General features: G+C 35.6%; 1 protein-coding gene across 9 annotated transcripts in view; it reads left to right on the top strand.

Moving 5' to 3' along the window:
• NME7 (NME/NM23 family member 7) overlaps positions 1–26,317 on the top strand; it is a 207,820-nt gene that overhangs the window by 100,165 nt on the left and 81,338 nt on the right. For 7 of the 9 annotated variants that reach the window (XR_012420493.1, XR_012420552.1, XM_074007630.1 and 4 more), the window contains 3 exons: positions 937–1,001; positions 3,532–3,600; positions 7,863–7,964. Coding sequence is in view for 6 of the 9 variants with exons in the window: in XM_074007630.1 (XP_073863731.1) it covers positions 937–1,001; positions 3,532–3,600; positions 7,863–7,964 (236 nt within the window). In the remaining 3 variants the exon portion in view is untranslated. The remainder of the gene's footprint in view (positions 1–936; positions 1,002–3,531; positions 3,601–7,862; positions 7,965–26,317) is intronic. The other 2 variants (XR_012420498.1, XM_005539923.4) reach the window with 1 other exon arrangement.

The raw sequence follows: 26,317 nt of genomic DNA, 5'->3' as shown, positions 1-26,317 counted from the left end.
ACCCCTCAGCCTGCTACAATTAAAATAGCACTACATGGCTATGGTAGGATAGTAAATACAAATGCACATTCAGACACTAACAGTACGTGGTGATTTAGGGTCACTCAGTAAGATCCAGATGATCCAGAATATGGGGTGGGTGTGTGTGTGTGTGTGTGTGTGTGTGCCTTTGTGCACGTATGTATAAGAGACAGAGTTTTAGTTGACTTGAAAAAAAGAAACTTAGACTTTTATAGGAAACAAATGGAATCTCAAAGTCAGCCCCATTCCCCCAGAGACTATAGACTCCAATATAAAAATCACTCATCTGTAGGATAAAGACTATATTCCTCATGTTGGTATTTAAGGCCTTTATTGATTTGAATTGAATCTCTTTTCCTTTTTAATTTGTTTTTCTTTTCTCTCTTCTTACTGTCGTTTAAATATGCTCACACTTTCCCAGATGTGTGCCTTCTCTCCTGTCCCTGTATAAGCTCATCTGTCCACAGCCTTTAAGGACCATTCATGCTTTTCATTTCCCCTTGAAGCTTCTTCCTGTTTCTTCAGTTACAATTTGATTTTACTCCTTCTTTGAACTCTTGTTTGAATTCCTTCTGTATCTTGTACTTTGGCATTTCATTTCTTTGTATTAAATAATGCTGTTTATAATTGTTTGATTTTTATGTTCTCTACATCACTAGACTTAAGGGGCTTTAAAGGCAAAATATTATCTTAAAAGTTTTTTGCATAATCCTCAGAACCATTGTTGATATTCTTGAAGCATTTACTAAGGAAATCAAATGATTAAATTTAATGCTCAGTATTTGGGATTTAATTTAGTTTCTCTTGCAAAGTGTGTGTTTTTTTTAATATAGAGTATAAAGAAAAAGTACTTTTCTAAGAAACTAAAATGTCTTAAAATTTTGTATTTTTACACTCATTGTCCTTCATTTTCAGGACTGTTGGGAAAGATCCTGATGGCTATCCGAGATGCAGGTTTTGAAATTTCAGCTATGCAGATGGTAGGTACTTTACAATGAACCATAATATTCATGAGGATTTTTTTCAAAAATAGTCATAAAATGCTTTACTTTGAATGTTCCCTGTGTACTCGTGAACCACATTAAAAATAAAAGATATACTTACTGAACTCAGTAACCTTCCTATTGTCAAAAAATGGTTTTCGAAATGATTTTTCCCATATACTATTTTACTGAGAGAAGTAATATTCAATGATACACCTAATTTAAGCTTATAAGGTAAGTTTATACAGTTCTGGAAACTTTAGTTGCAAAATAAATAGGGACCAAAAACTGTATTTTGTTCTTATAAACAAAATGTAGAATCAAAGTGAGAAACTGTGATGAGTTTTCTGTCTTCTCTATTCTTAACTAAACAGATAATGAAGGAAGAGAATCAGTTTTCAGATTTTTTTCCCTAACCAGTCCTTTTGCTGGTTTTTGAACTTTCTCTCAAGACCTTCTTTGGAGTTAGTGTATTCCAGCACCTCTATTGGCACTTGTACCACTGGACCTTCAGAGCCTATGCTTATTCAAAATTGTGCTGCTCATACATTCCTAAGAAACCTTTCAGTGAGAAACAACAGCCACTTTGGTAGAGGTCATACCTTTGTGCTGTACTCATTGGTACATTTGACTAGAAATTGGGTAACAGATTATTATATGAATCAGATAAACAATTTGGTTTTTACAGTGTTTGAAACCCAGCAAGTTTATGCTTTTTTGATAGTGAAATACCAAAATAGCCATTTTGAAGCTGAGAATTTTTTTTACCAGTATCATTTGTATTTTCTTTTTCTGAAAAGAAACAGCTTTCTTTCTTTTTTTTTTTATTATTATTATTATACTTTAAGTTCTAGGGTACATGTGGATAACGTGCAGGTTTGTTACATATGTATACTTGTGCCATGTTGGTGTGCTGCACCAACAGCTTTCTACAAAGTCTTAAGATTACCCAAAATCAAGGACCAGGACACAAACTGAAGTTCTATTTTGTGCCAATAAGCCAAAAAAAAAGGAAATAGTTTACAAAGTCATTGAGCAAAACTTGAAGACTAATGAGAAAATTGATATTTCAAGAATCTTACCTAGAATTATAAAGTAATTGTCAGCCAAAACTTTCTAAAAGTATTAGCTTGGTGATATATTAACAAGATTGTAGGATGACATATGAGCCTATTTAAAAAAATATAGAAATGTTAGTTTTAAACACTGACCTAATTCTAGATCTGCAGCTTAGCATAGTGATTGGTGATTGGGTAGCGTTTGTATTCAATGAAAAAAATAATTTTAAAAATGATTAACTGAGCCTATAGGGAAGGCATGGTAGTATAGTAGCAAGCACAATCATTGACTTTTGGAGTCAGAAATATCTATTTCTGAATCTTAGCTGCTTTCTAGGCACGTGGCCTTGGCCAAATGTCAGGCCTTCTTATTCTCAGTTTTCTCATCTAGGCAATGAAAGTATTATTATTTGCCTAAATGGGTTATTCTGCAGGTTAAATAAAATAATCATTTCTGGCTCAAATTACTAAGTATTTAATAAATGATATCTTCTGTTAGTATTTTGTTGCATTTAACAAAACATATGTGAATGTAGGATAAAACACTGAAATCCAACAGAATTTCCTCCCTATAGTCGTAATGTTACCCATAAAAATAAATCCTCACAGCTTAAATTATTGTCCGTATAGGCAGAAATTTCTCAGTAGGTCTTCAATCCTGGCAACAATAAACAAGCAAAATAGAGGGAAAATAAAATTGGGAATTCTGAGGCTATTTAAAAAAAAAATAAGGTCAGTTTCTGAGAACCTTAGAATTTAACGAAATTTTAATCCTAACTAAATTTAAATTCAGCCTTGATAAGAATAAGTCCTTCTAGACTTACTTTGTAAGCATATTCTTACTCATAATTCTTTTTGAAGAGTAGCAGGAAGTCCACATGACTTGTATAAGTGCTTTATCACGAACTAGACTAACTAGGGACTTTTCCGAATGCTTGGGAGGAAGATAGTATTGTTTTCTGTCTCCTCTAAAAGTCTGAACTATTTTTCTTTAGTAATATTTCTTTCTTGTGCCACTAATCTATCAATAATGCAATTAATATTGCATATAAATCTTTTGTATCAAGAATGAGATTTTTTTCAGAGAGAGGTGTAGTGTAGTAAGTAAAAGTATGATCAATGGGGTTAGACTGCGTGAGATAGGATGCCAGTTTGAGGAGGTTATATGACCCCTCTGAGTCTTAATAGTCTCATCTGTAAGGTGGAGCTATTAATACTACCTATGCAGTAAGGGGGTTGTGAGGGCTAAATGAGATGATGCATGTACAGAACCTAGAATGATGCTGTTATCCATTGTTATTCTTGATGAGCTGATCTTTAATAACACTTTTTCTTCAAAGAGTAATCTATGTAAAGTGTACATTTTAGAGTAAAGAAGATATTACAAGTGTTAAGTGCTAAGTGCGGCTCATTTATTTTTCTTTTGTTGGTTGGTTTATGGTTTTGTTTTGTTTTATTTTTTAATATAGTTCAATATGGATCGGGTTAATGTTGAAGAATTCTATGAAGTTTATAAAGGAGTAGTGACCGAATATCATGTAAGTATGAAAGTAAATGTAAAACATTTGTACTGTTAAATAAAAAGTATAGGATTCAGTGTTTTGGACTAAGCTCCTATCTAGGTCCCAAGTGGCCAGACTAAAACAGAGTCATTCATACTAAAATTGTCAACAACCTAAGTTGTTATCTGACCTTCTGAGAAATCAGGAGAGAGCAAGCCAAATTTCCCAAACAGACTAATTTCATTTGATATAATAATGAAGTTTTCTCTGCCTTTCATCCATATGACAAAAAGTAACCTGAGGTAACCTGATGTCAACCAGTCAGTTATTTCCACATTACTTTCTTCAAACTATATACCTTTCATATCTCCCAAAATTCATTGCAACCAGCCTGCAGCTTCCTAAACTCAATTCTCTTCTTTCTTCTTCCTGCTCTGTGGAGTCAGACACTAGGTTCATATCCTAAATCCTGTAATTATGTGACCATCGACAATTTATTTACCTTCTTTAAACCTTGATTAACCCATTTATAAAATGGGAATAATACTATTACCCACCTTATGAGATTGTTATGAGAATTAAATGAAATAAATTATGTAAAACAGTCTTATATATTAAAAGTACTCAGTAAATATTACCTGCTATTATTGTTGTTTTTATTATTATTTAGTCTGCATAATTCTTTGGTAGTAGATTCCATGTTGATCATTTACACCTATATTTTCTACTTTAACATGTACAGTCATAAAAAGGTGGTAATTCCTATCTCATACTGTTATCCACTTATTATATATATTGAGTATCTGCTATGTGCCAAATAATCAGTGATGAACAAAAAACATACTGCCTGCATTTATGGAACTTATGCTCTGGGGAGGATAGACATTAAATCAAATGATCCTACACATAGCTACCTAAGGACAGCAGTCAAAAGGCTGTCAAGGAAACAAAAAGGTTCTTTTTTTGTTTAAAAAATGTGTGACTTAATTAAAAACTACGGTGACTTAAAAATTCTGAGTCAGTTTTTGAAGGAACATGTTATGCTGTTGACGAAATTCTTTGTTTAACATGTTTTTTTCCTTTCCATTTTATACATTTTGATCAGCCTTGTATGTCTATTTTCAATGGTATCTGTAATCAACACTGAAAGAGAATGAGTGAGAGAGAGAGACATAAAAAGAAAAAGGGGAGGAGGGAGAGAGAGAGAAAAAGAAAGAAAGAAACAAAGGAAAGAAAGGAGGGAGAGGGAAAAGAAGGAAACAAGGAAGGGAGGGAGGAAAGCAGACAAAATTTACTTTTCTGTTTTTGGAAAACTTGTTCATGCCTTCTGCTCCTCCTGAAAATTTGGCTCTTGACATTTATGTGTAGGCAGTACTTCAATATCATGAGGCAGAAAATTAGACTCAATATAATTATCCATAAAAAATCAATTACATATGACCTTTGTGAAATAGAAAAATGACTTTGGGGGATACACTCAGGAACTCTAATGAGTAGAGTTATGAGTACCATATAAATTATGAAATCCTTTTCCTCCTCTTTTTGCTTCTGTAGTTTATATTAGGTAAGATGACTGCTTTTGGATCACTATTCAAATATATTCTGTAATAGATTTTTTTACTTTGGTGTTGTGTATCATAAACCCTCCAAAGTCATGAAAATGGCTTACATGACCCTACATGGTCTGGCCTCATCTCTTACTGCTTTCCCGTAGTCTTACTCAGCTCCTAGCCTCTAAGCTGATCTTCACATATCCCTACTGTACTTCTGCCTCAAAGTTTTTATATCTATTTTCACTCCTGCCTGAAGTATTCTTTGCTATTCAAGAGGGTGAAAAAAAATATTTTTTGAGTGTTCTGGACACTGTGAGAGGCATTTTTCTTTGATCATGTTTTTCATTATACCATTTTATATAGAGAGCTAAGAAAAAACAGTATACTTCTGTTTTTCCCCTGTTATTCTGTGTGCTGTTGTTCTCATACATTTTACATCTATATATGCTACAAACCCAACAATACACTGCTAATATTTTTGCTTTGAACAATTATGTTTGAAAGCAACTAAAAATAGAAAAATTAGCCAGGTGTGGTGGTAGGCACCTGTAGTCCCAGCTACTTTTGAGGCTGAGGCACAAGAATAGCCTGAACCTGGGAGGCTGAGGTTGTGGTGAGCCAAGATTGCGCCACTGTGCTCCAGCTGGGCAACAGAGCAAAACTCTGTCTCAAAAAAAAAAAAAAAAAAAAGAAAGAAAAGAAAAGAAAAAGAAAAAGAAACCAACTAAAAAAAGCATTTTATGTTTATACTTGACATGTTTACTGTTGCTTTGTATAGATTTATATTTTTGTCTGGTATTTTTTCCTTCTGCCTAAAGAACTTCCTTTAATATTTCTTACGCTGAAATGCTTCTGATGGTGAATTGTCTCAGGCCTTTTTTGTCTTAAAACGTCTTCCTTTTTTCTTCATTTTTGAAAAATATTTTCTCACTTGGGTATAGAATACAGATTTACATTTTTTGGTCATCGTTGTTGTCATCCTTATCTTTTTCCCACTGTTATATAATATCCTTCTCCCCCGCCCAACCCCCTGGCTGCTTAAAAGGCTTTTTGTTTTTGTTTTGAGCTAATTTTATTGTGATGCATCCTAGTGTACTTCTCTTTGCATTTATTATCCTTGGGTTCTGTTGGATCTATAGGTTTATGGATTTCAGCAAATTTGGAAAGTTTTTAGCACTTATTTTTAAAAATATATTTTATGTTTATCACCTTTTCTTCTCTTCTGATATTCTAATTACACATATAATAGCTTGACATGATTGCACAGCAGGGCTTTTTTCTTCTTCATTTTTCTTTTTCTCTATGCTTATTTTTGAATAGTTTCTATTGAATGTCTTCAAATTTATTGCTCTTCTGCAATGTCTTACCCTGTTCACCCCATTCAGTGTATTTTTAAATTTAGATGTCTTAGATTATGTCTCTAGAAGTTCTGTTTGGATCTTTTAAATATTTTTTATTTTCTCCTCATCATGTTCATATTTCCTTGTATAATTTGAGAATGTGGAACTTATAATAGCTGTTTTAATATCCCTATGTTATTATGTCATTTAATTGCTGGGTCTATTTATTGAGTTTTCTTCTGGTAATTGTTAGTATTTCCCTACATATTTGCCTGCCTGGTAATTTTTTACTGGATGCTGCATATTGTAAAATTTACAGTGTTACATGGTAGATTTGTAAAGAGTGTTCAATTTTGGCCTGGCACTTAGTTAAATCACTTGGAATCAATTTGAAACTTTTCAGTCTTGCTTTTTATCTTTGTAGGATGGGTATAGGGCCTCTTATAATCTAGGGCTAATTTAGGTCAACTACTATGGTGCAGTACCCTTCTGAGGACTCTCCCTGATGCTCCATGTATCATATAAAAAGGCCTTTCACTCTGACTGGTAGAAACATAAACTCCTCTCAGCCTTGTGCTGTCTCTGAGTTGTTTGGTCTACTTTGTGGCAGTTCTTTCCCCAGCCTCAAGTAGTTTCCTCAACACGTGACAGATTAGTAGCCAAAAACTCATGGGAACTGCTCTGCAGATCCTGTAGCTTATTCTCTGCATACTCCCCTCATCTCTCCAGTATTCTTCCCTGAAAATAAGAGCTACATTGGCCACCCCGAAGTCCAATCTTTGTCTTTTCAACTCAGAGAACGTTGGGCTCTGTTACGTTTCCTCTGCCTGGTCTACTGGTCTGGAAACTGCCTCAAGACAGTAAGACAGAGCAATTCTACAGCTCACCTCATCTGTTTCCATACTTTCAGGGGTCATAGACCTGTGCTGCCCATCACCCACTGTATGAAAACTATTGTTTCATTTATTTTGTCTAGTTTCTAGATGTTTAATATGGGAGAATAAATCTGGTCCTATTATTTTCTTGTTGCTAGAATGCGTTATGATTCTTAAAATGTTTTTTAGGATAAAACATTTGAAATATATTTAGTAATGTGAATTCAACAACATTGTATTCAAGAAGGCCTTTGCAAGGAAGATATACTAGAAGATCATTCCAAATAATGAAAGTGTTGGATAATAAAACATTACATTAAAATGTGATAGGAATGGAGAAGAGAGAGCATATTAAAAAATATTCTTCAAGGAAAAATGGACAGAATTTGGGAACTGCTTGATGTGTGGGATATAAGTGGGGAAGAAGTCACAGATGACTTTAAGGACATTAGTGGAACAGTGTCACAATTAAAACAGGAGAATTAAAAATTGTTAAAATTCTTTTCATTCTTTTATATTAAATTTCATAGGACATGGTGACAGAAATGTATTCTGGCCCTTGCGTAGCAATGGAGATTCAACAGAATAATGCTACAAAGACATTTAGAGAATTTTGTGGACCTGTTGATCCTGTAAGTTATTGTTTAAAATATTAGCCTACTTTGTGTTACCTATTCACTATTTTAACAGGTTTATAATTTTTCCTTTCTTCCTTTAAGTAAATAATATAAAAGTGAATATAATATACAAAGTTTTAATTCAAAATGGCACTTTACAAAATTCATTTTTACATAACATTCAGAGAAAGATAATTTTTTTTTGTTAACTTAGTGACAATATAGAATAGGCAGAAGCATTTACTATGGCATTTTCTTTTTTTCTTTCTTCTTACTAAATTGTCCAGGTAAATATGTTTTGCAAGCTTCATAATAGAAAGTATCTAAGGTATTATATATCCTTTGACATAGAGGGGCCATAAAGAAAGCTCTTATAATACAGTGGCAGCATACCAATACGTAAGTAAATATGGTCAATGGGACTTATATGAAATTTTTTCACTAGTATACCTTTCAATTTGCTTTGGGTTTTCTTCCTAAAGCAAACTACTTTTTCTTGGACATTTGACTGTGTGTGTGTGTGTGTGTATGTGTGATAGGTGTGGGGAGGGTGACAAGTAGAAGTAGCATTAGAACACTGTGATAAAGCTCTATGCAAATATTAGAAACTGGATAGGATTGTGGGAAGCATTACTGATTTAAACACTAACCTTAATTTAAATGTACTGTTTCCTGTATTTTGCTATTATTTATAAGTAGTTTATTGAAGATGAGCAGCCAATTCAATTTAATTTTATTCAGGACATTATTTATTTGTTTATTTTTAATTTATTTTTTTTTTTCAGACAGAGTCTCACTCTGTTGCCCAGGCTGGAGTGCAGTGGTGCAATCTCGGCTCACTGCAACCTCCACCTTACAGGCTCTAGTGATTCTTCTGCCTCAGCCTTCTGAGTAGCTGGGACTACAGGTGTGTGCCACCACGCCTGGCTAAGTTTTTGTATTTTTAGTAGAGACGGGGTTTCATCCTGTTGGCCAGGCTGGTCTTGAACTCCTAACCTCAGGTGATCAGCCCGTCTCAGCCTCCCAAAGTGTTGAAATTACTGGCATGAGTTGCCGTGCCCGGCCATTTATTGAACACCCTTAGATGTAAGACAATAAATCCAGAGCATCTATCAAGAAATTATCTTGTGTGAAAGTGCTGCTAGATTAAGCCCAGTAGGGGAGAACAATACTCCTATTTTCAATGTTCTAAAAGTGTGTATATATATATTCACTCAGTAAATGTTCCTTGAATAAATACCTAGAAAAAAATGGGAATCAGCATTCTTTTTTCTTTTTGGGACTCTTCTTTCTATGATCATGAACCTACTCACTCCCCAGCTCCTCCCCAGTGACCCTATCCTTTATCATTCCTTGCTCTGTAAGTGATCTAAAAATCTAAAAGATCTTCTAAAAGATCTTTTAGAACACTTACAGTGCCACATACAAATAAGGATATTGTTATTTTAGTAAAATTCAAATGTTGAATTGTGTAGCAATGAAGCAGTTAATATGACCTGAAAGTAGTTAAGAAAACTTAAAGGAAGAGAGATATAAACAGGTGTTTGAAAGACAAATTAGGGCACAAAGAGAATGGGAAAAGATCTAAAGCATGTATAAAAACACCAGTGAAGGAATTTGCAAACTTACTATGGTGTACAGCAAGAATATTTTCTTGACTTCGGTGGGAAATACATAGCTGGAAGCACAAGGAAATACATTTTCTTAGATAGAGGAAATATGGTAGAGAATTCTGGTAGAGATGGGCATGATTTTAGCCTTAGAAGGCAGGATAAAAATTATAATTCTATTTAAGTTGAATCCCATATCATAGGAAATTGGAATTCCTTGTATGCAGCTTAATTTTGACTATACTGAATTGTTACTTTGATGCAACTAGATCAAACTAAATTGGAAGAGATTAAAGACAGAGGCTGTAGAAATAGAAAGAGACGGACCTGATGACATCAATAGAGAAAGTTGGGAGGACCTCCTTTATATCTTTTTGGGGAGAAGGAATAGATACTTAAATAATACCTGTGGTTGTGATAGAGTAATGATTACAGGGTGACTCTGTTGCAGAGGACATTGAGAGAAATTGGTAATGATGCTGTTTATTGAAAATTAATTATAAGAAATTAGGAAGGGATTGATTTTTGGCTAGATGAGTAAAGGTAACTCAGTTTTTGCCATTTTTGACATTTTAAATTTCTGATTTCTGTTTGATGGGCAAGAGGGTTTTTTGTACTTTTTTTTAAGGTAAGTAAAACTGTGAGTGATCAGCTTGATCTAACAAACAGGAGTGAATTAAAGAGACAAAAACTGAAACAAAAAAGGAAAGAAATAAGATGATTCATTCTTTTGTTCTCTCGTTTATTCAGTAAATATTTATTGAGCCCATGTCAGTATTTGTGAATACAAAGATAGAAGCCCAGGCTGGGCATGGTGGCACACACCTGTAATCCCAGCATTTTGGGAGGGTAAGGCAGGAGGGTTGCTTGAGGCCAGGAGTTGGAGACCAGCCTGGGCAATATAGTGAGACCCTATTGCTATAAAATTACATATATATATGTGTGTGTGTGTGTGTGTGTGTGTGTGTATACACACATAATTATATATATATATTTTTCTATATTTTTGTTGTATATATTATGTAATAAAGTTGTATATAATATAAACCTCAAAGATCTTAGCCTGTGAGTAAACAACTGTAAGCGGCTAATTTCCATGCAATATGGCAGTTGCATTGTTAGATATTTGCAGGTACTGTGGGAACCCAGAATTATAGCACTTAGCCTGGGAATGTGTGAAACAATGGTTTGAATGTGTCCCCCAAAAGTTCATGTGTTGGAAACTTAATGCCCATATGTATATGTTGATGGTATTTGGAAGTGGGGCCTTTGAGAGGTAATAGGATTAGATAAGGTCATCATGGTGAGGCCCCCATGGTGAGACTAGTGGCTTTATGAGAAGAGGAAGAGAGACCTGGGCTGACATGCACACTCTTGCCCTATCGCCATGTGATATCATTCATCATGTTATGACACAGTAAGGCCTTCACCAAATGCTAGTGCCATGCTCTCAGGCCTTCCAGCCTCCAGAACTTACAGTTATTTCTTACAGAAATAACTTTAAAAAAATATTTTCAAATGCTCTCACCCAGCAGAAATACATTTATTTTCTCCATAAATTGCTAGTCTCAGATATTGTAGCAAAAGAAAATGGACTAAGATATGTGACAAAGGTCAGGGGAACCATGGCTTCTGAGCTGAATTGTAAGGAATTAGAACTTAGCTTAGTGATGAAGGTGGGAAATGATATGGTTAAAGTTTTGAATGCCTAAAACAGCAACACTTTGGGGCTACAGCAAGCTCTTTATTACTGCTGGAACTAATGTTCAGTGCAAGGAATAATAAAGGATGGGGTCATTGGGGAGGAGCTGGGGAGTGAGCAGGTTCATGATCATACAAAGAAGAGTCTTGAAAAGAAAAAAAAATGCTGATTCCCATTTTTTTTCTAGGTATTTATTCAAGGAACATTTACTGAGTGAATAGTATGTGCAAGGCTCACTCCTAGGTCCTGTTGCTGGGGCATAATAAAGGTGACTAGAACACGTTATATTTCCTTAAGGACCTCGTAACCTCATGGTAGCTCAATCTTGAAACTGTTTCAGGGCCCTGAATCTTGTCTCATTAAGCATGGATGGCATTACTCTATTATGTTTTTTTGGTTCATTTTAGTTGTTTATAAGTTCCTCATAGCATTATAGAAAGTTGCACCGCAGGGATTTTAAAATTTGGGACTGATTTTACATGTAAAATGTTAACAGTGGTTGTCCTTAGGAGGTGGAAATATGATAATATTTCAGTTCTACTTTCCTATATATTGCAAAATTTCTTTGAAGTCTTATATGACTTTTATAATAAGAAAAATGCTTTTTATCTTGAAACTTGAAAGTTAATGAACTTTTGAATGAGGAGGCATATACTTACAAGAACTAATTCTCTTGTGTCTCAGACTCCTGAGTTACATTCTGTTTCCAAGTGGAGATCCAGGATGTCAGGCAGGACTGTATGCCTTTGATGGGTGTTTTCAAATCAGAAGAAATACTTTAGTAGTTACATTCAAACTATGTTTTGAGGACGAAAAAATGTCTCTTTCCCTTTGGTCTCAGAATTTCAAAATCCATTTGATTCCTTTTCTCCATTCTTGTCTTTCCCCCTTTTCTCTCCACTTCACCAACAAATGAATATTGAATGCTTACTCCATGCCGGTAACTGCTAGGTGCTACTAGGTTTATATTAATGATCAAGCCAGTACAGGTTTGTTTTATGAAGAATGTATGATCTAGCTCTAGGAAGAGATAGAATCAATAATTAAATAGTAATTTTACCTTAAACAGCAGATGTTCCAGTCTATTCATGTATTATATTATCTTAAAATAATTTAGAAATTCATTTCTTCATTGCCTAGTCATTCCCATATCTAAAGAAAGACCCTTGGTGACAAGATGTGCAAATATAATTAGTGCTTGGAAGATGGCCAGGTACCTAATGGCCATACAATAAATGTTTGATGAATTCATGAATAAACTGGCTATATTGTATATATACCTAACATCTGGTACTAACTTATTATTTAAATATTTTTTTCTATCAAAATGGGTCCTGCTTCTAACAAATTATTTTCTAAGATATAGAGCTATTTTATAAATTGATTCAAAGGAAAGTTCAGCCTAACAGTGACCATTAAATCAGTTTGTAACTGTATATGTTGCAGATTGACATCATTTCATCATTGATGTCTGTGCTTTTGGCATATTCTTCCCCTTCCTGATCTTATAATAGCTGGAAGGAACACACATTATGTATTAACAAAATTTCTTTCAGTCCCTCTAGAAGTGGTGGCCAAAGAGGAGAGTGGTGCACAAGACAATTCATTAGGGAGGGGGGAGATACTAGACTTGTAATTTCTATTTACTATCTACAAAGTAAAATGAGATTAAGTTTTAATAAAATATAATGTGTGGACTGATAAGACTGCATTTCTATAATTTATTTAAAATATCTGCTTAAAGCCCTGCAGTGGCTCCCTATTACCTTCCATAGAAAGGCTTTCAAAGTCCTCCATGAAACAGCCATTCCTACTTCTAGCCTCATTTCTTGCTGCATTTTGTGCCTTTCCTCTGTCCTCTGCATTTGCACTTTACCCTCCACTAATATCAAACTGGGCCGGGCAGGGTGGTTCCCCCTATAATCCCAGCACTTTGGAAGGCCGAGGCAGGTGATTCACTTGAGGTCAGGAGTTCGAGATTAGCCTGGCCAACATGGCGAAACCCCATCTCTGCTAAAAATATAAAAATTAGCCAGGCATGGTGGCGGGTGCCTGTAATCCTAGCTACTCAGGAGGCAAAAGCAGGAGAATCGCTTGAACCCGCGAAGTGGAGGTTGCAGTGAGCTGAGATTGCACCACTGCACTCCAGCTTGGGTGAAAAAGTTATTCTGTCTGTCTAAAAAAAAAAAAAATTATACATATGTATATCAAACTGTTTATTCTTTCTTAATAAACCAGTGTCTTTCTTCACTCTTTCCTCTGTTTCTGTATCCTCTTATTATCTTATTGACAGAGATACTTCCCCTCTCTCTCAGCTATTGAAACTTTGCCCAAGCATCTGGGAATTCAATATTGGCCCCACCACCCTCAGATAGAATGGCTACTTCCTCTTTTGTGGCCTCATTTTACCCTATATATACTATGTTTATATCACCTGTTAAATTTTACTGTATTTATTTACTATCTGTCTACTCCCTAAAATTGTGGCCTAGATAATGTTTTATTCATCTAGTATTTCTAGCGTGTAGCAGAGTACTTAGAATGTGGAAAGCACTTGATAAATAGTTTATGGTGGAACAAATGAATGGAAGAATATGTCTAGAGTCATGTACTGGACAAATGAATGGACTTTTTGAAACAGAATATGGTCCTATTAAAAAACAAAAAAAGAGTCCAGGATTTCCCCCAGACTTTTGAATTTGCCTTGTTTTCACCACTCATATTGTAGTATGGCATGCTATGTAAAATATTACAGATCTGTTAAATAAATGTGTATATATGTATATATTCATATGTCTGTATTCATATATACAGATATATGAATATCCAAAATCTATTAAACAGGAAATCTAAGAAGAGGAGAGCATCCACACCTGAGAACAGCTTAGCGTAAGATGAGCATGGTTCAGACTTGGAAAGAGAACCTGGTATAGGGTTTTAGAGCCGAGGTGGGGTAAGCATGGTTTCCCTGTAGAAGGAATGGCCTGGCATAGGGTGCCTGATCTTATGCACAGAGAGGAGTGCCTGTGATCCTGGGGAGCAGCCTGGCATGGGGAGTCAGAACCTGAGTGAGGTGAAGAGAGCATTCACATGTGGAGGCAGCCCAGTGCCAGATGGGCATTGATACAAAAGGGAGATCTGGCCTGGTGTGTCAGAGCCTGATTGGCATGACCAAGGCATCCGGGTGAGAGGCATCGTCTGGGTGCCTGCGTGAGATGAGAAGAGCATCTTCATGGGGAATAGGTGATGACAGATGTGGAAGATTGGTTATATGTGGTAGAATTGATCAAGTAACTAAATAAATTAAAGACAGTAGGAGCCAGATTTCTCTCAGAGGAGAGATATACAAATACAGAAAATGAGAAAACTGCAATGAACTTTGTGTTCGAATTGGAATTGGAGATATGATATGAAGTCATGGCTTTCAATATACACAGATTAAATGTAGAAATAAAAGATATAAATGTGTGTATGTGTATACCCTAACTATGCCCCTAACAGCAGGAAGCAGCCAGACAGACAACGGTGCCCCAAATTCTTATAATCAATAAGAGGTTGGACTGTTTGGGTGAGGGAGAAGGGACAAGATGGAGGAAGGTGAACAAGGAGGCACAATCCATGTTGCTTCCGGGTTCTTCCTCACCAACTTTCCCGCGCATGGGAAAATGCAGATCAACCGAGCATGCGCCAGGTGATGTCAATCCGAAGAGATTGAAACTTACCTGCCACGCCTACGGAGACGCCCTTATCCCGCCCACTGCCCTCCCCCTTCCAGTACCAATGCATAAAAGTCCCCCGCTGGCAGAAGCCGGCGTGACTTCTTCGGCCCCCGCATTTGTGGACCGGAGAACATCACCCGAGAGTACCGGTGCGACTTCCCTGGCCCCCCACACCTGAGGACCAGAGAACCTCGCCCAAGAGTGTGTGCATATTTGCAATAAAAGACTGCCACTTTCTTATGTACTTTGGCCTCATGTTTAATTACTTAGCTCTCCTAAATTAGGTTACATTAAATTAAATTAAACAAAACACTAGTATTTAGCAACCTTGAAAAAATGAATCAGTCGCTTTTTTTTTTGTTTCATTTTGACATTAGCACCTGTCACTTCTCTTTACAACAAAATAAACAATAATAGAAGCAGGAAGCAAAGAAACTCTAGGCAGACAAGGGTGAGTCCCTGGTGAAGCCCCACCTTCAAGCCAAAAAGTCTGAAACCCATGGCCCAAAGTGAGAACTTCTATCCCTGTTTGCTTGGTCTTTCCTGATTGGTTATTTCTGAATAATGTCTTTTTACTAATTGCATGTTGCCTTTTTCAAAACTACCTATGGCTTACCCTGCCCCCCATCCTGTGCCTATAAAGACCCCAGACTCAGCCAGTAGAGGGGAGAAACAGCTGATGTCTAGAAGAGGTGAGTTGACCTCAGAGATGATGGCTGGATGTCAGAAAGAGGCAACTTGACTTCAAGGAGAGAGGGAGAGAGGCAACCTGACTTCAGGTGAGAGACCTGCCCTTCCCTTCCCCTCCAGCTGTCCTCTCCACTGAGAGCCACTTTCATTACTCAATGAAATTCTCTGCATTCACTATCCTTCAATTTATTTATGTGACCTCATTCTTCTTGGGCACCAGACAAGAATTTGGGGCCTACCAAGTGTGAATACCCAAAAAGGCTGTCACACTGGCCCTTTGCTTTCACTAGTGGAGGGCAGCTACCCCACACAAGGCAAAGGACCCACTGAGCTGGTAACACACTGCTCTCCACAGGTGGTGGAGCTAAGAGAGCATTGTAACGCGCCCTCTGGGGTCTTGGCATCACAAGCACCCCCACTTGGATGCTGCCACAGGGCCTGCATGGAGTTTGCTTCTGCTGGTGCCAAAGTGACTGACTGGTTCCTGCATTTGCTCACCTATGCATGCCCTCCCACAAGGCGTTGAGCATGGCAGGCTGAGTAAATGGGGCACCCCTGTCATGGGTCCCATGAAGGGATCAATAAAATGTCCTGCATTATCAATACCTTTGTTTCTTGACATGGTCCTGGAGAAAGTTACAAAGCCTTTTTCTTTTCTCCTTCCTCTCTTTTTAAATAAAATTATTCTAAGAAGCAAATTATACCAGATGTTTAGTGTCTTCTAGTCAGAAAATCTTTGATGTTCTTATGAGAATTTAACTTGGACCTATTATCATTTTTTGAAACAGCAAAAATTCAAACAAAAGCCTTCATGGTTTTGAAATCAATAAAGGAACCCAGGGGACTCAGAAGAGCCACACGGGTTCTGTAGTCATGTTTCAAACAAGACTGTTCCCTTCTTCTTCAGCAGTCTCAGAGAGCAGGTTAGGAAAGGAAAGACCAGTCTTTTCAAAGGGGCTAACAGTGGAGATCAATATTGAGACTTTTTTCTAGGATGTCTACTCATATAATTTTAATGCATGATATAAGCTCCGTTTTCAAACCACTTGCTTCTAACATGTCTTCCTAAGTTTTACCTTGAAGAGCACTTGCTAATTGAAATATTTATATTTGGTTTGTCCCCTAAACTACAAAGCCTGAAGAGGACTAAAGTTTTCCTTTCTCATAATTCACTTTTGAAATTCTGAGATCAGTAAAATTAACTGTATAGATCTTCAAAAGATATGCTTGTACATACTAGAAAGCTTACTGCTGTGGACATCTGTGTGCTCATTACCACCAATCAATATGTATTACAAAGAGAATGAATGTATAGCACTGGCTAATCTGGAGCATCTATTAACTGGAAATTAGCTCAACAAGCTTACACTCTGTATGTGTGTGTATGTGTATATATATAATTTTTATTTTTTTTCCCTAAGATTATTGTTTTTATGAGAAAGCTCAACTGCTGTCTGATCAGGATGGGTCTCTTTTGGCCAGAGCTAAACACTGACCCAAATCTCTTTGGACAATCAACCAGCTAAAGACCAGGAAAATTCCTTCAGTTCTTGTTCTCTTACTTCCTTTAGCATTTGGCATGTTTAAAGATTAGTTGGTTATAATTCTGTACTTGAGAAGACAAAAAAAAGAAAAAATTAATGGGGAGTGATGCACAGGAAAGATGCCTATTTCATATATGTTCATATATGTTCAGCCTTATTGATAGGGAAATGCATATTAAAGGAGAATAATACAACTTTTCAAACCAGTGAGGTTGGTAAAATTTTAAAAAATAGACAAAATCCAGCATTGGCAACCATGTAGTGGAAGAGGTACTCTAGGTTGTAGTACTATGGGTGAGATTTTTTTTAGTCCTGTACAGTTAATTCTTATTACTTATAGTAGTTATATTCTGTAAAGTTACCATGAACACTGACTTGGTGAATACTGAACTGTAGTTCCTAGGAGAAATACAGGGTTAGGTTTCTGTGAGCCTGTGGTCACAACATATATATTAATGATCAATATATAACCTTATTTTGTGTGTGTTTCTGTTTAAGGACACTGTACTTAATACATATTGTTGATCTAGTAACATTGAACTCATGGCCAGCATCACTGTAACTCTTACCTGAGTGATGCCTACATTACGTATATATTTTCTTCATAAGGCATGTCACAGCATTGTGATACTTAGGACTCTTGACAGCTCTTTGGCACTATGCTCGGGGACTGTTTTAAATAGTAAAATCACCAACAGAAAATACAAAAATGCAAAAAATGTAACACCAAGTACACTGCAAAAAGGATACCTGTAGCCAGGTACAGTGGCTCACACCTATAATCCCAGCAACTTGGGAGGATGAGGTGGGAGGATCACTTGAGGCCAGGAGTTTGAGACCAACTTGTGCAACATAGTGAGACCCTGTCTCCAAAAATATTTAAAATGAAAACAAAGACAAAAAAACCTTAGCTGGGCATGGTGGCCTGTGCTGTAGTCCTAGCTACTCCATACTCAAGAGGCTCAGATGGAAGAATCACTTGAGCCCAAGACTTAAAGTCTGCAGTGAGCCATGATGGTGCCACTACACTCCAGCTAGGGCAACAAAGCAAGACACTGACTTTAAAAAAAAAAAAAAAAAAAGACATTTGTTTTAAAGTGTGAAGTGTGAGATTTAAAATAAGAAGGCAGAGAGTGTCACCTTGTTCACCCTCATTTGGGAACTTGTACTCATTTGAGTGACTCAAATTTTTGCTGCTCTGTACATGTCTACCAACGGACATACATGTGCTATTAATATTGATTTTGGGGTTACAAATAAATTTCAGTGAGTAGGTAAGTTCACAAACATGGAATTCACAAACAGTGGGGATTGACTATATTTTCAATGTTTTTTAACAATGAATTTAAATTACTTTAAAAAGGTATTTAAAAGCAATTTATTAAATAATTTAAGTAAATTTAGTAAATAAAACAAATTAAGTAAATAGCAGTTAATTTTTAAAATAAATATTTTCATTTAATAAAATATTCTGGCTAAAGAAAAGAATTTCTCTTGAAGAGGAGATGACTGAAAGGGGTTTAATACAATTAGTACGAATTACGTACTGGAAAATACTTAGATTTCAGAATAACTGTGTGTCTTGGACTTCTTTTGCTTTGGTGTTAAATAATGCTCAATCCCCAAATTTGTTGAAAATAATTACTCTCTTTGTGAATATAAAAAGAAGAAACATTACAACCTAATAAGAGAGTAACAAATAGCAGTTGACATTAAACTACTGAATAAAACAATATTGTATCATATTTTTCTATGAAAATTAAAATTTTATTCAAATATAATAGTATTGAATCAACAGCAATCTTTTCCTGAAAAAGCAGAAGATGTAATTCAAATTTACAAGTCAGAGGTTTGGAATTTTACATATCCTTTTCTTGTAATGTGTGGATTTTTAACTAAATTTTTTAAATGAAGATTTTTCTCTCTTTTGGTTGTTTCTGCCATTAAGTATCATAACTGGGATTCAAATCTTGACATTGTTGCTCTCAACTTCATGCCTTTAACCATTATATCATATTGTTTTATTACATGTTCATGACCCTATCACAATATTGCCAGGACATAAAACATGTGCAAATCTAATGACTTCTGAAAATTGAATAGAAAAGTATTCTCTGTTAAGTTTTAAAAGTAGAGATTGCATAATATTTTTTCTAGGTGATTCAGCTGTAAGCTGATCCAAAAGCAACAAGATAGATGACAGTTTTTGCCTTATATTGCCTATATCATGATTTACTTATATTATGGATAGAAAGTCAAAATCCAGGAAAACATTAACTGATTGGATTAAAGGCAAAAGGAACTTGATACTATCGCAACCTCCTAGGTATGACATACTGTATATATAGGAACAAAATAATGTTTTCCCCTATAAAATCATTGAAACAGCATTAACAGATACATGTAAGTAGTGCTGTGGTAAATTATTTTACAAAAATGTTTATTATGTTTCCAGATTTATTTTAAACATTACTTCATCATATAGTTCACCAAATTTGGTAATTGTATCCTCTCATACAGTCTTCCAAGCAAAACATTATGCTTTGATAAACTGGAATTTTAAAAAGAAAGGGAAAACATGAGATGATCTGGAGCTGAAACTGGAGCTTGCAAAAGGAAAATTAAAAAATAAAAAAGAACTTATGATCTATATGAGGGATTCAGTAGACTAGGGTAGGAATAAGATAGTCCTGTGACCTGGAGTAGACCTAAAAGTCTTACTTAGTGTGGTCTGCAAACAAAGGGGAAGGAAGCCCCAATGAGGCCAGGAGAACGAAGCAGAAACAGGAGAGAATGATTGGGGCAGGGTAGCTGATAATTTTCAGTTTGTGATTCTCTAGAGGTATTATATTGCCCCTGATTACAGAACCTCCTCCCCATCTCCTGCTTTCTTTTTTCCCTATTGTACTTGTGATTATGACATAACTGGCAAATTTGTAGTAACTGTCATTTTGTAGTAACATATTGTTCTTGTTTTGGCACATTGCATTTACAGTGTACTCCTTTATACTGATGGAGGGGGTGTGTGTGTGTGTGTGTATTTAAATATTAAGAATGATCTGTTCTAGAATGTCTGAAACTACCACAGAGGGACTATCTAAACAACAAACTTAGAACATAGTTTTTAGATGAATACCAATGTTTCAAACCCCACGGGGCAGCAACACATCTGATACAGAATTATTTTGTCGCAGTAGTGTTTACTATTACCTCACTTAGGAACCAAGCATTGGGATACTCTCTAGGTTCTAGGTTGGCACATGCATTTCTGGAATGGAGACTTCAGTCTCAAACAAAAATTAGAATAATATCAACAATACTTTCATATATTCAGGCATATCTTCTAGTGTAGTGGAGAATATAGAAAAGTCTTAGGAATAAAACTCTCAGAGATTCCTTATGGTATACAGACTTGGGTAAACTAGAAATAAATTTCACTTTAAGGGATTTTTGCCCTTTTACCTCCATTTTTGTTAGATTGGGATTTTCTCTGTTTTACTTTACTAAAATTATTAAATATCCTGTGGGTGTTGGGTATTCAGGACTGAGCATGATAGACATTGGCTCTGCCCACATGGAATTTATAGTCTACTGAGGAATATTGTTATTAAACAAATGATTACATAGTTGTATATATTACAACTATGCTAAGTCTTTTAGAAGAATCTGATAATTGTGCAAGAAAATATATTAATAGCAGGAAGCTGTAGCTTAGTTGAAGTACAGGAATTCCTGAAAGATTTTCATTTATTCTGAAACCTGTAGAGGCCTTAAATCTAGGGAGAACGTAGCATATTCTAGGAATTCAAGGAAGTCTAGTTTGGCTCTAGCCTACAATGCAAAGAGGAAAGTAGCCTACAAGGTAACTAAAGAGATTGTTTAGGCCAGAGTATGAAGGCCACATTAACCAGCTTATATTTACTCTAAGTGCAACAGGAAACCCCATGGAAAATTTGAGAGAGGATTAATGACATCTAATTTGTATTTTTAAAAAGCTCTCTGGCTATGGTGTGGAAAATTTGTTGGAAGAAAATAAAGGAAATCGGATTAGAAATAAGGGGACCTGGGCTTGGATGGTAACCATGGAAGATTTTGAAACATATTTTGGAAGGCGAACTGGAAGAACTTGGTAATTTGGACATGGCCCAAGGAAGTAGATAGTTTATTTACTATAGATGAAGAAATTCTTGATAGAAATGTCTGTTTTATTTTGGAATATATACAGAAACAGTAATTAAAACACCAAAGCCTTTATTCATTGTTTAAATGTTTTTTCTGGAGCTTGTCCAGAGATTTAAATATTACGTACATATAAATAGCTTTTACTCTCAAAAGCAGGAGGTAGAAATAGCAAAAATGCATATAATCTTGAATTTAAACTATTTTAACTTTGGCATCTGTCAGGTTTTAGTAAATTTGCAACCCCCTGGTCTTTGATGAAAAAGATCTTGAGTGTGTCTGGTTTTTTTCTTAAAGTAGTGGTGTGGCAATAATTAGGTCTTATGCTTCTCCTTCAGTGTTAATTTCAGTTTTGTAGATTTTTTTAAAAACTCAAGTTTTGTAAAAACAAAAAATGCTATATTTCACTCTGCTATAACCAGCAGATGTTGCTTTCTTATTAGTTCTGCTGTGGAGATTCACGTGTGGGTGGAATTAATTGACGAAAATCTAAAAACGGGTGGACTGTGGAAACATATTCTTTATAAAGTTACAGGATCTAAATCCAACCAATATATATTTTTTCCAAACCTGTAAATATATGGATCTTTGTATTACTTTATTATTACCCGTAAATTTGATCTAAGTAATTAAAGGTAACAGTTAGAGACTATTTGGGATTATTTCCAGTTTTGGCCTTTAAGCCTTCCTACTAATTAACATAATTTACTGCTACGAATTGCGACACTTGCTGAGATGTTACACTTAACACTACACAGAATGCAAATAAGATGGCTGCTTGAATTATTAACACCATAATTTCTACTTTCAGAGCTACAGAAATGATTAGAATAGAAATATACCTTCCTTTTCTTCAGTAAAGTTTTACTATTATTTAGGTTTAAATATAACTATGTATGTAGATTTCCATTGGGGAGTTAACTGATAACAGCCATTTTTTCTTTGTTATCCTTTTCACTGTTAAACTTACTTCAAAGGGCTTCTAAAGGTTCCTGTCATGTTGCAGAGATAATATACACAGTAAAGTTGGCCTGAAGCATTTTTGTCTTTGATTTATTCATTTATTCAGTCAGCCAACACACCAACCATCAACCAACCAAACATTTACAAACTTTCAAAGTGCATGAAGTATTAATAGTTCTTAGTACTAGCAATGAAAACATGAACAAGACACCTTTGCTGAGCCAGAGAAATTTATGTCCTAGCTGAAGAAAAGAATTGTAGTCAATAATTGCAATAAAGTCTTATAATTGTAATGATAGACATATATATTAAATGGAAAAAGTTTGATCAAATAAGATTGAGAAATACTGGGTTAAATGAAGGTAAGCAGATTTGTGTACTACAGGACTCTAGAACATTTCAAATGCTGACATGCATTGTGAATCTCCAAAAGAGGGCATCTGGTATGAAGTATTTTCCAATTTTGTTGCCAAAAGTTACAGAGGACAACCAGGATAAGGAGAAATTCCTGATCATAATTCCTGCTAAGCTGCTTTCAGGGACCTTGAAGAGAACATAAAGAACTTTGAAACATAGCTTTTACTTTTTAGGGAAGAGAAAAAGATAAACAAGACTACATAAATCTAGCCTTCATTATTTTGTTTTCTTTATTTCCAGTCTATTCGCTCCACCACTGTCCCTTCCCCACCACATCAGATCTTTGCCCTGATTTGGAGGCTTCTATGCTTTCCCGCTTTTGAATTTCTCATCAATGTTAGAAAGTAACATTGTCCTATTATTAAAACTTATTCATCCTGATACACCAAAACTCATAAATACTTTCATTTTTCAGACTATTTTCTAATTATAGGGTGAAAAAGATTGTCTTTAGTTAAGGAATTTGGAAAAATCATTTTGTTTTGTTTTTCTTTATTGTCTCTTTTTTTCCTTCTGCTGCTGTGATAGTGAAGGTGTAGTTAATTTCGATCCTCTTCCCTCTGGGTATACCCTGAGACAAATCCTAGAGCAGGGTTCTTATCCTGATGTCTATAGACCCCTATGGCTTTTGGGAATAGGATTCAGGGGTGCTCTAGTTTTGTTTGCTTGACTCCCCCAAATCTCATATTGAAATGTGATTCTCAGCAGTGGAGGTAGGGCCTAGTGGGAGGCGTTTGGGTTCTGGGCGCAGATCCCTCATGAATGGCTTGGTGCCGTCCCCAGGGTAATGAGTGAGTTCTCACTGTGTTAGTTTCCTTGAGAGCTGGTTGTTAAAAAGAGCCTGGCATCTTTCCCTTCTTCCTCTTGCTTCCGCCCTTACCCTGTGATCTCTGCATGCCATCCACCATGAGTGAAAGCAGCCTGAGGCCCTCATCAGAAGCAGATGCTGGTACCATGCTTCTGGTATAGCCTGCAGAACCATGAGCCAAATAAACCTCTTTTCTTTATAAATTACCTATTCTCACATATTTCTTTATAGCAATGCAAACGGACTAAGACCAGGGCTGTGTGAACTTGGATGAGAAAAAAAGAATCATGTATTTATTTTCACTAATATCTGACTGAATATTAGAATTCCATAAATATAAATAACAAATCACTGTTATAGCTATGTAAATTAATATAGTAGTTAACTTAGCAACCACCAGAAATTGCAAACATTTTCACATTGCATTATAGTTGTATATATCTTAAAACATCATTTACAGTCATTGCTACTTTAAAATTATAGGAGTTATTAAATCAGCTGCTACATTTTAATAAATATGCACATTATATTATATCACAAAATATAAAATATTTTGATAATTTTATTTTAGAATAATTTCCTGCAATCTTATGTATTTTATGCATTTAAAAACATTGCTTTGAGGAGGGTTCATAGGCTTCATTAGGCTGCCAAAATAAGTTCTTAACTTTGTCTTTGCATAAGACAAAATTATGAACCCTAGTCCTAAAGGAAGATATACACAGGTCAAATAAGGATCCCTGGAGTTGAAGACTAAGCATTAACCCAAGACAGCTTCTTCCTTTTTATTCCTTGTCCTAGTATTAATCCTCCCTACCCTCTGTATTCCAGGCCTCTGAGGTATTAGTCCTTGTAAGACCTGTAGCCATCCATTCTTTTTCAGTCTCTCAACATCAGCTCCAGCTTCCATATAGATATTTGAATTAATTAATCAAATATTTTCTGGGGACTTACTACATACTAAATACTATTCTAGATACAGTAGAGATACAGCGGCAAAAGAACAATTAAACCTATCTTCACAGAGGACGTTCTAGTGGGGGGAAACAGATCAGGAGCGGAATAAGTAAGTAAAATATATAGTATGATGCTAAGTGTGTGGGGTAAATAAAGCAGGGAAGGGAAATAGGTTTTCCAGAAAAAGGAGGGATTTGTAATTTTTAAGTAGAATGGACAGAGAAGGCTGCACTGAAAAGTTAACATTGGATACAGACTTGAAGGAGGTGAGGGTGAGAGTCACCTAGCAATCCAGGCTGGAGGAATAGCAAGTGCCAAAGTTGGAGTATGCTTAGTATATTGGAAGAAGTCAGGAGACCAGTGTGGCCAGAGTGGAGTGAATGTGTGAGGTGAGGGCAAAGAGATGCAGGATGGGAAAGAAGATCACGCAGAGCGTGGAAAGCTACTGAAAAGACTTTAGCTTTTACTCTGAGTGAGAAGGGGACCATTGCAGAGTTTGAGCAGAGGACCAACATATTCTAACATGTTTTAATACAATTTTGTTGGCTTCCATGTGGTGAATAGACAAAGTGGGGCCAGAGCAGAAGCAGGGAGAATGAATAATGAATGGCAGTACTTGACAGGTAGTGCTTTGCAGTGGGCTCTAGAGCCAGGCCGCCTGAGATTCTTCATCTGTAAAATATAATCTGTTTCTTCACCAATAAAATGGAAAAAGAGTAAGCCTGATGTGAGGATTATATCAGCTAATATGGGCAAACTTCTTAGAATATTCCATAAATATGGATTTTTCTTACTTTTCTCAGAGCCTAGGATACATGCTGTGAGGGTACCACACAGCTATTTGACACATAATGGGCAAGATGGGAAGACTTGAATGAGTTTTGGGGAACCTTGTTCCTATGTCTTGATTTTAGGAGAGTGATTGAGGAAAGGAAGCACCAGATGTTGCCTTGAGATCTGGAACCTTATTCTTTTCATACATATACGTGATGATGGTGCTAAAGCTAAAATTACATAAGATCATGGGAAAACAATTGACACTGACTCTGATTATAGAAAGTAGTGAATTAGTAAATGAAAAAACTATAAATGTGTTTATAATAGTAAGTATTGTTTTTTAAGTAAACTACAACATTACATTGTCAGTTTATCCTAAAGAACAATAACATAAGCATACTATTTTGCTAGTCTATTAGTGTGACAATAGTAAATATGTATTTATATGTTTCCTGTTTTGGTCTTATAGAATAATCTTATAGTTGATCAAAAAATTAGATGGAAAACTGTTTTCAGTATGAGATATTGGGCCATCCTTATTTTATGACCTTCAAAAAAGAAAAGAAACTTCCAATGGAATTACACCATCTGTAAAGATAGTCTTGCCCAAGGAACACAAATACCAAATTTGAGAGCTTTGATAGAGTTCAAAATTGAATAAAATCGAGTCAATAATTATTTATTGAAATGTAATGGTAGTCAAGGCATTACTAGATTTTGCTTGCAAACTGTTGTAAGAAAAAATAAGTTTACAGACAATGGCAAAGTAAATCTGAGAGTAAGATAAATGCTTTAAGCGAGGCACAGGTTGTGAATAAGATTTTCAAAGAAAGTGCTTATATCTCTGGAGTAAGTGCATAAGGTTTCAGAGAGAGTGTGACATCTGAAAGAAGGTGAACCCTGTAGAATACATAGAATTTCTATAATCTGAAATGGGAGTCTGTACTTTTAAAATGAGAGGTTAAGTCACATGAGCATAGAGATTGCAAGGTTGAGTAATTT

This window comes from Macaca fascicularis, chromosome 1 (genome assembly GCF_037993035.2).
Source record: "Macaca fascicularis isolate 582-1 chromosome 1, T2T-MFA8v1.1".
In the NCBI taxonomy this organism is placed as follows: Eukaryota; Metazoa; Chordata; class Mammalia; order Primates; family Cercopithecidae; genus Macaca; species Macaca fascicularis.
Note: the sequence above shows the minus strand (reverse complement) of the source record. Positions and strands in the feature narration are given on the sequence as shown.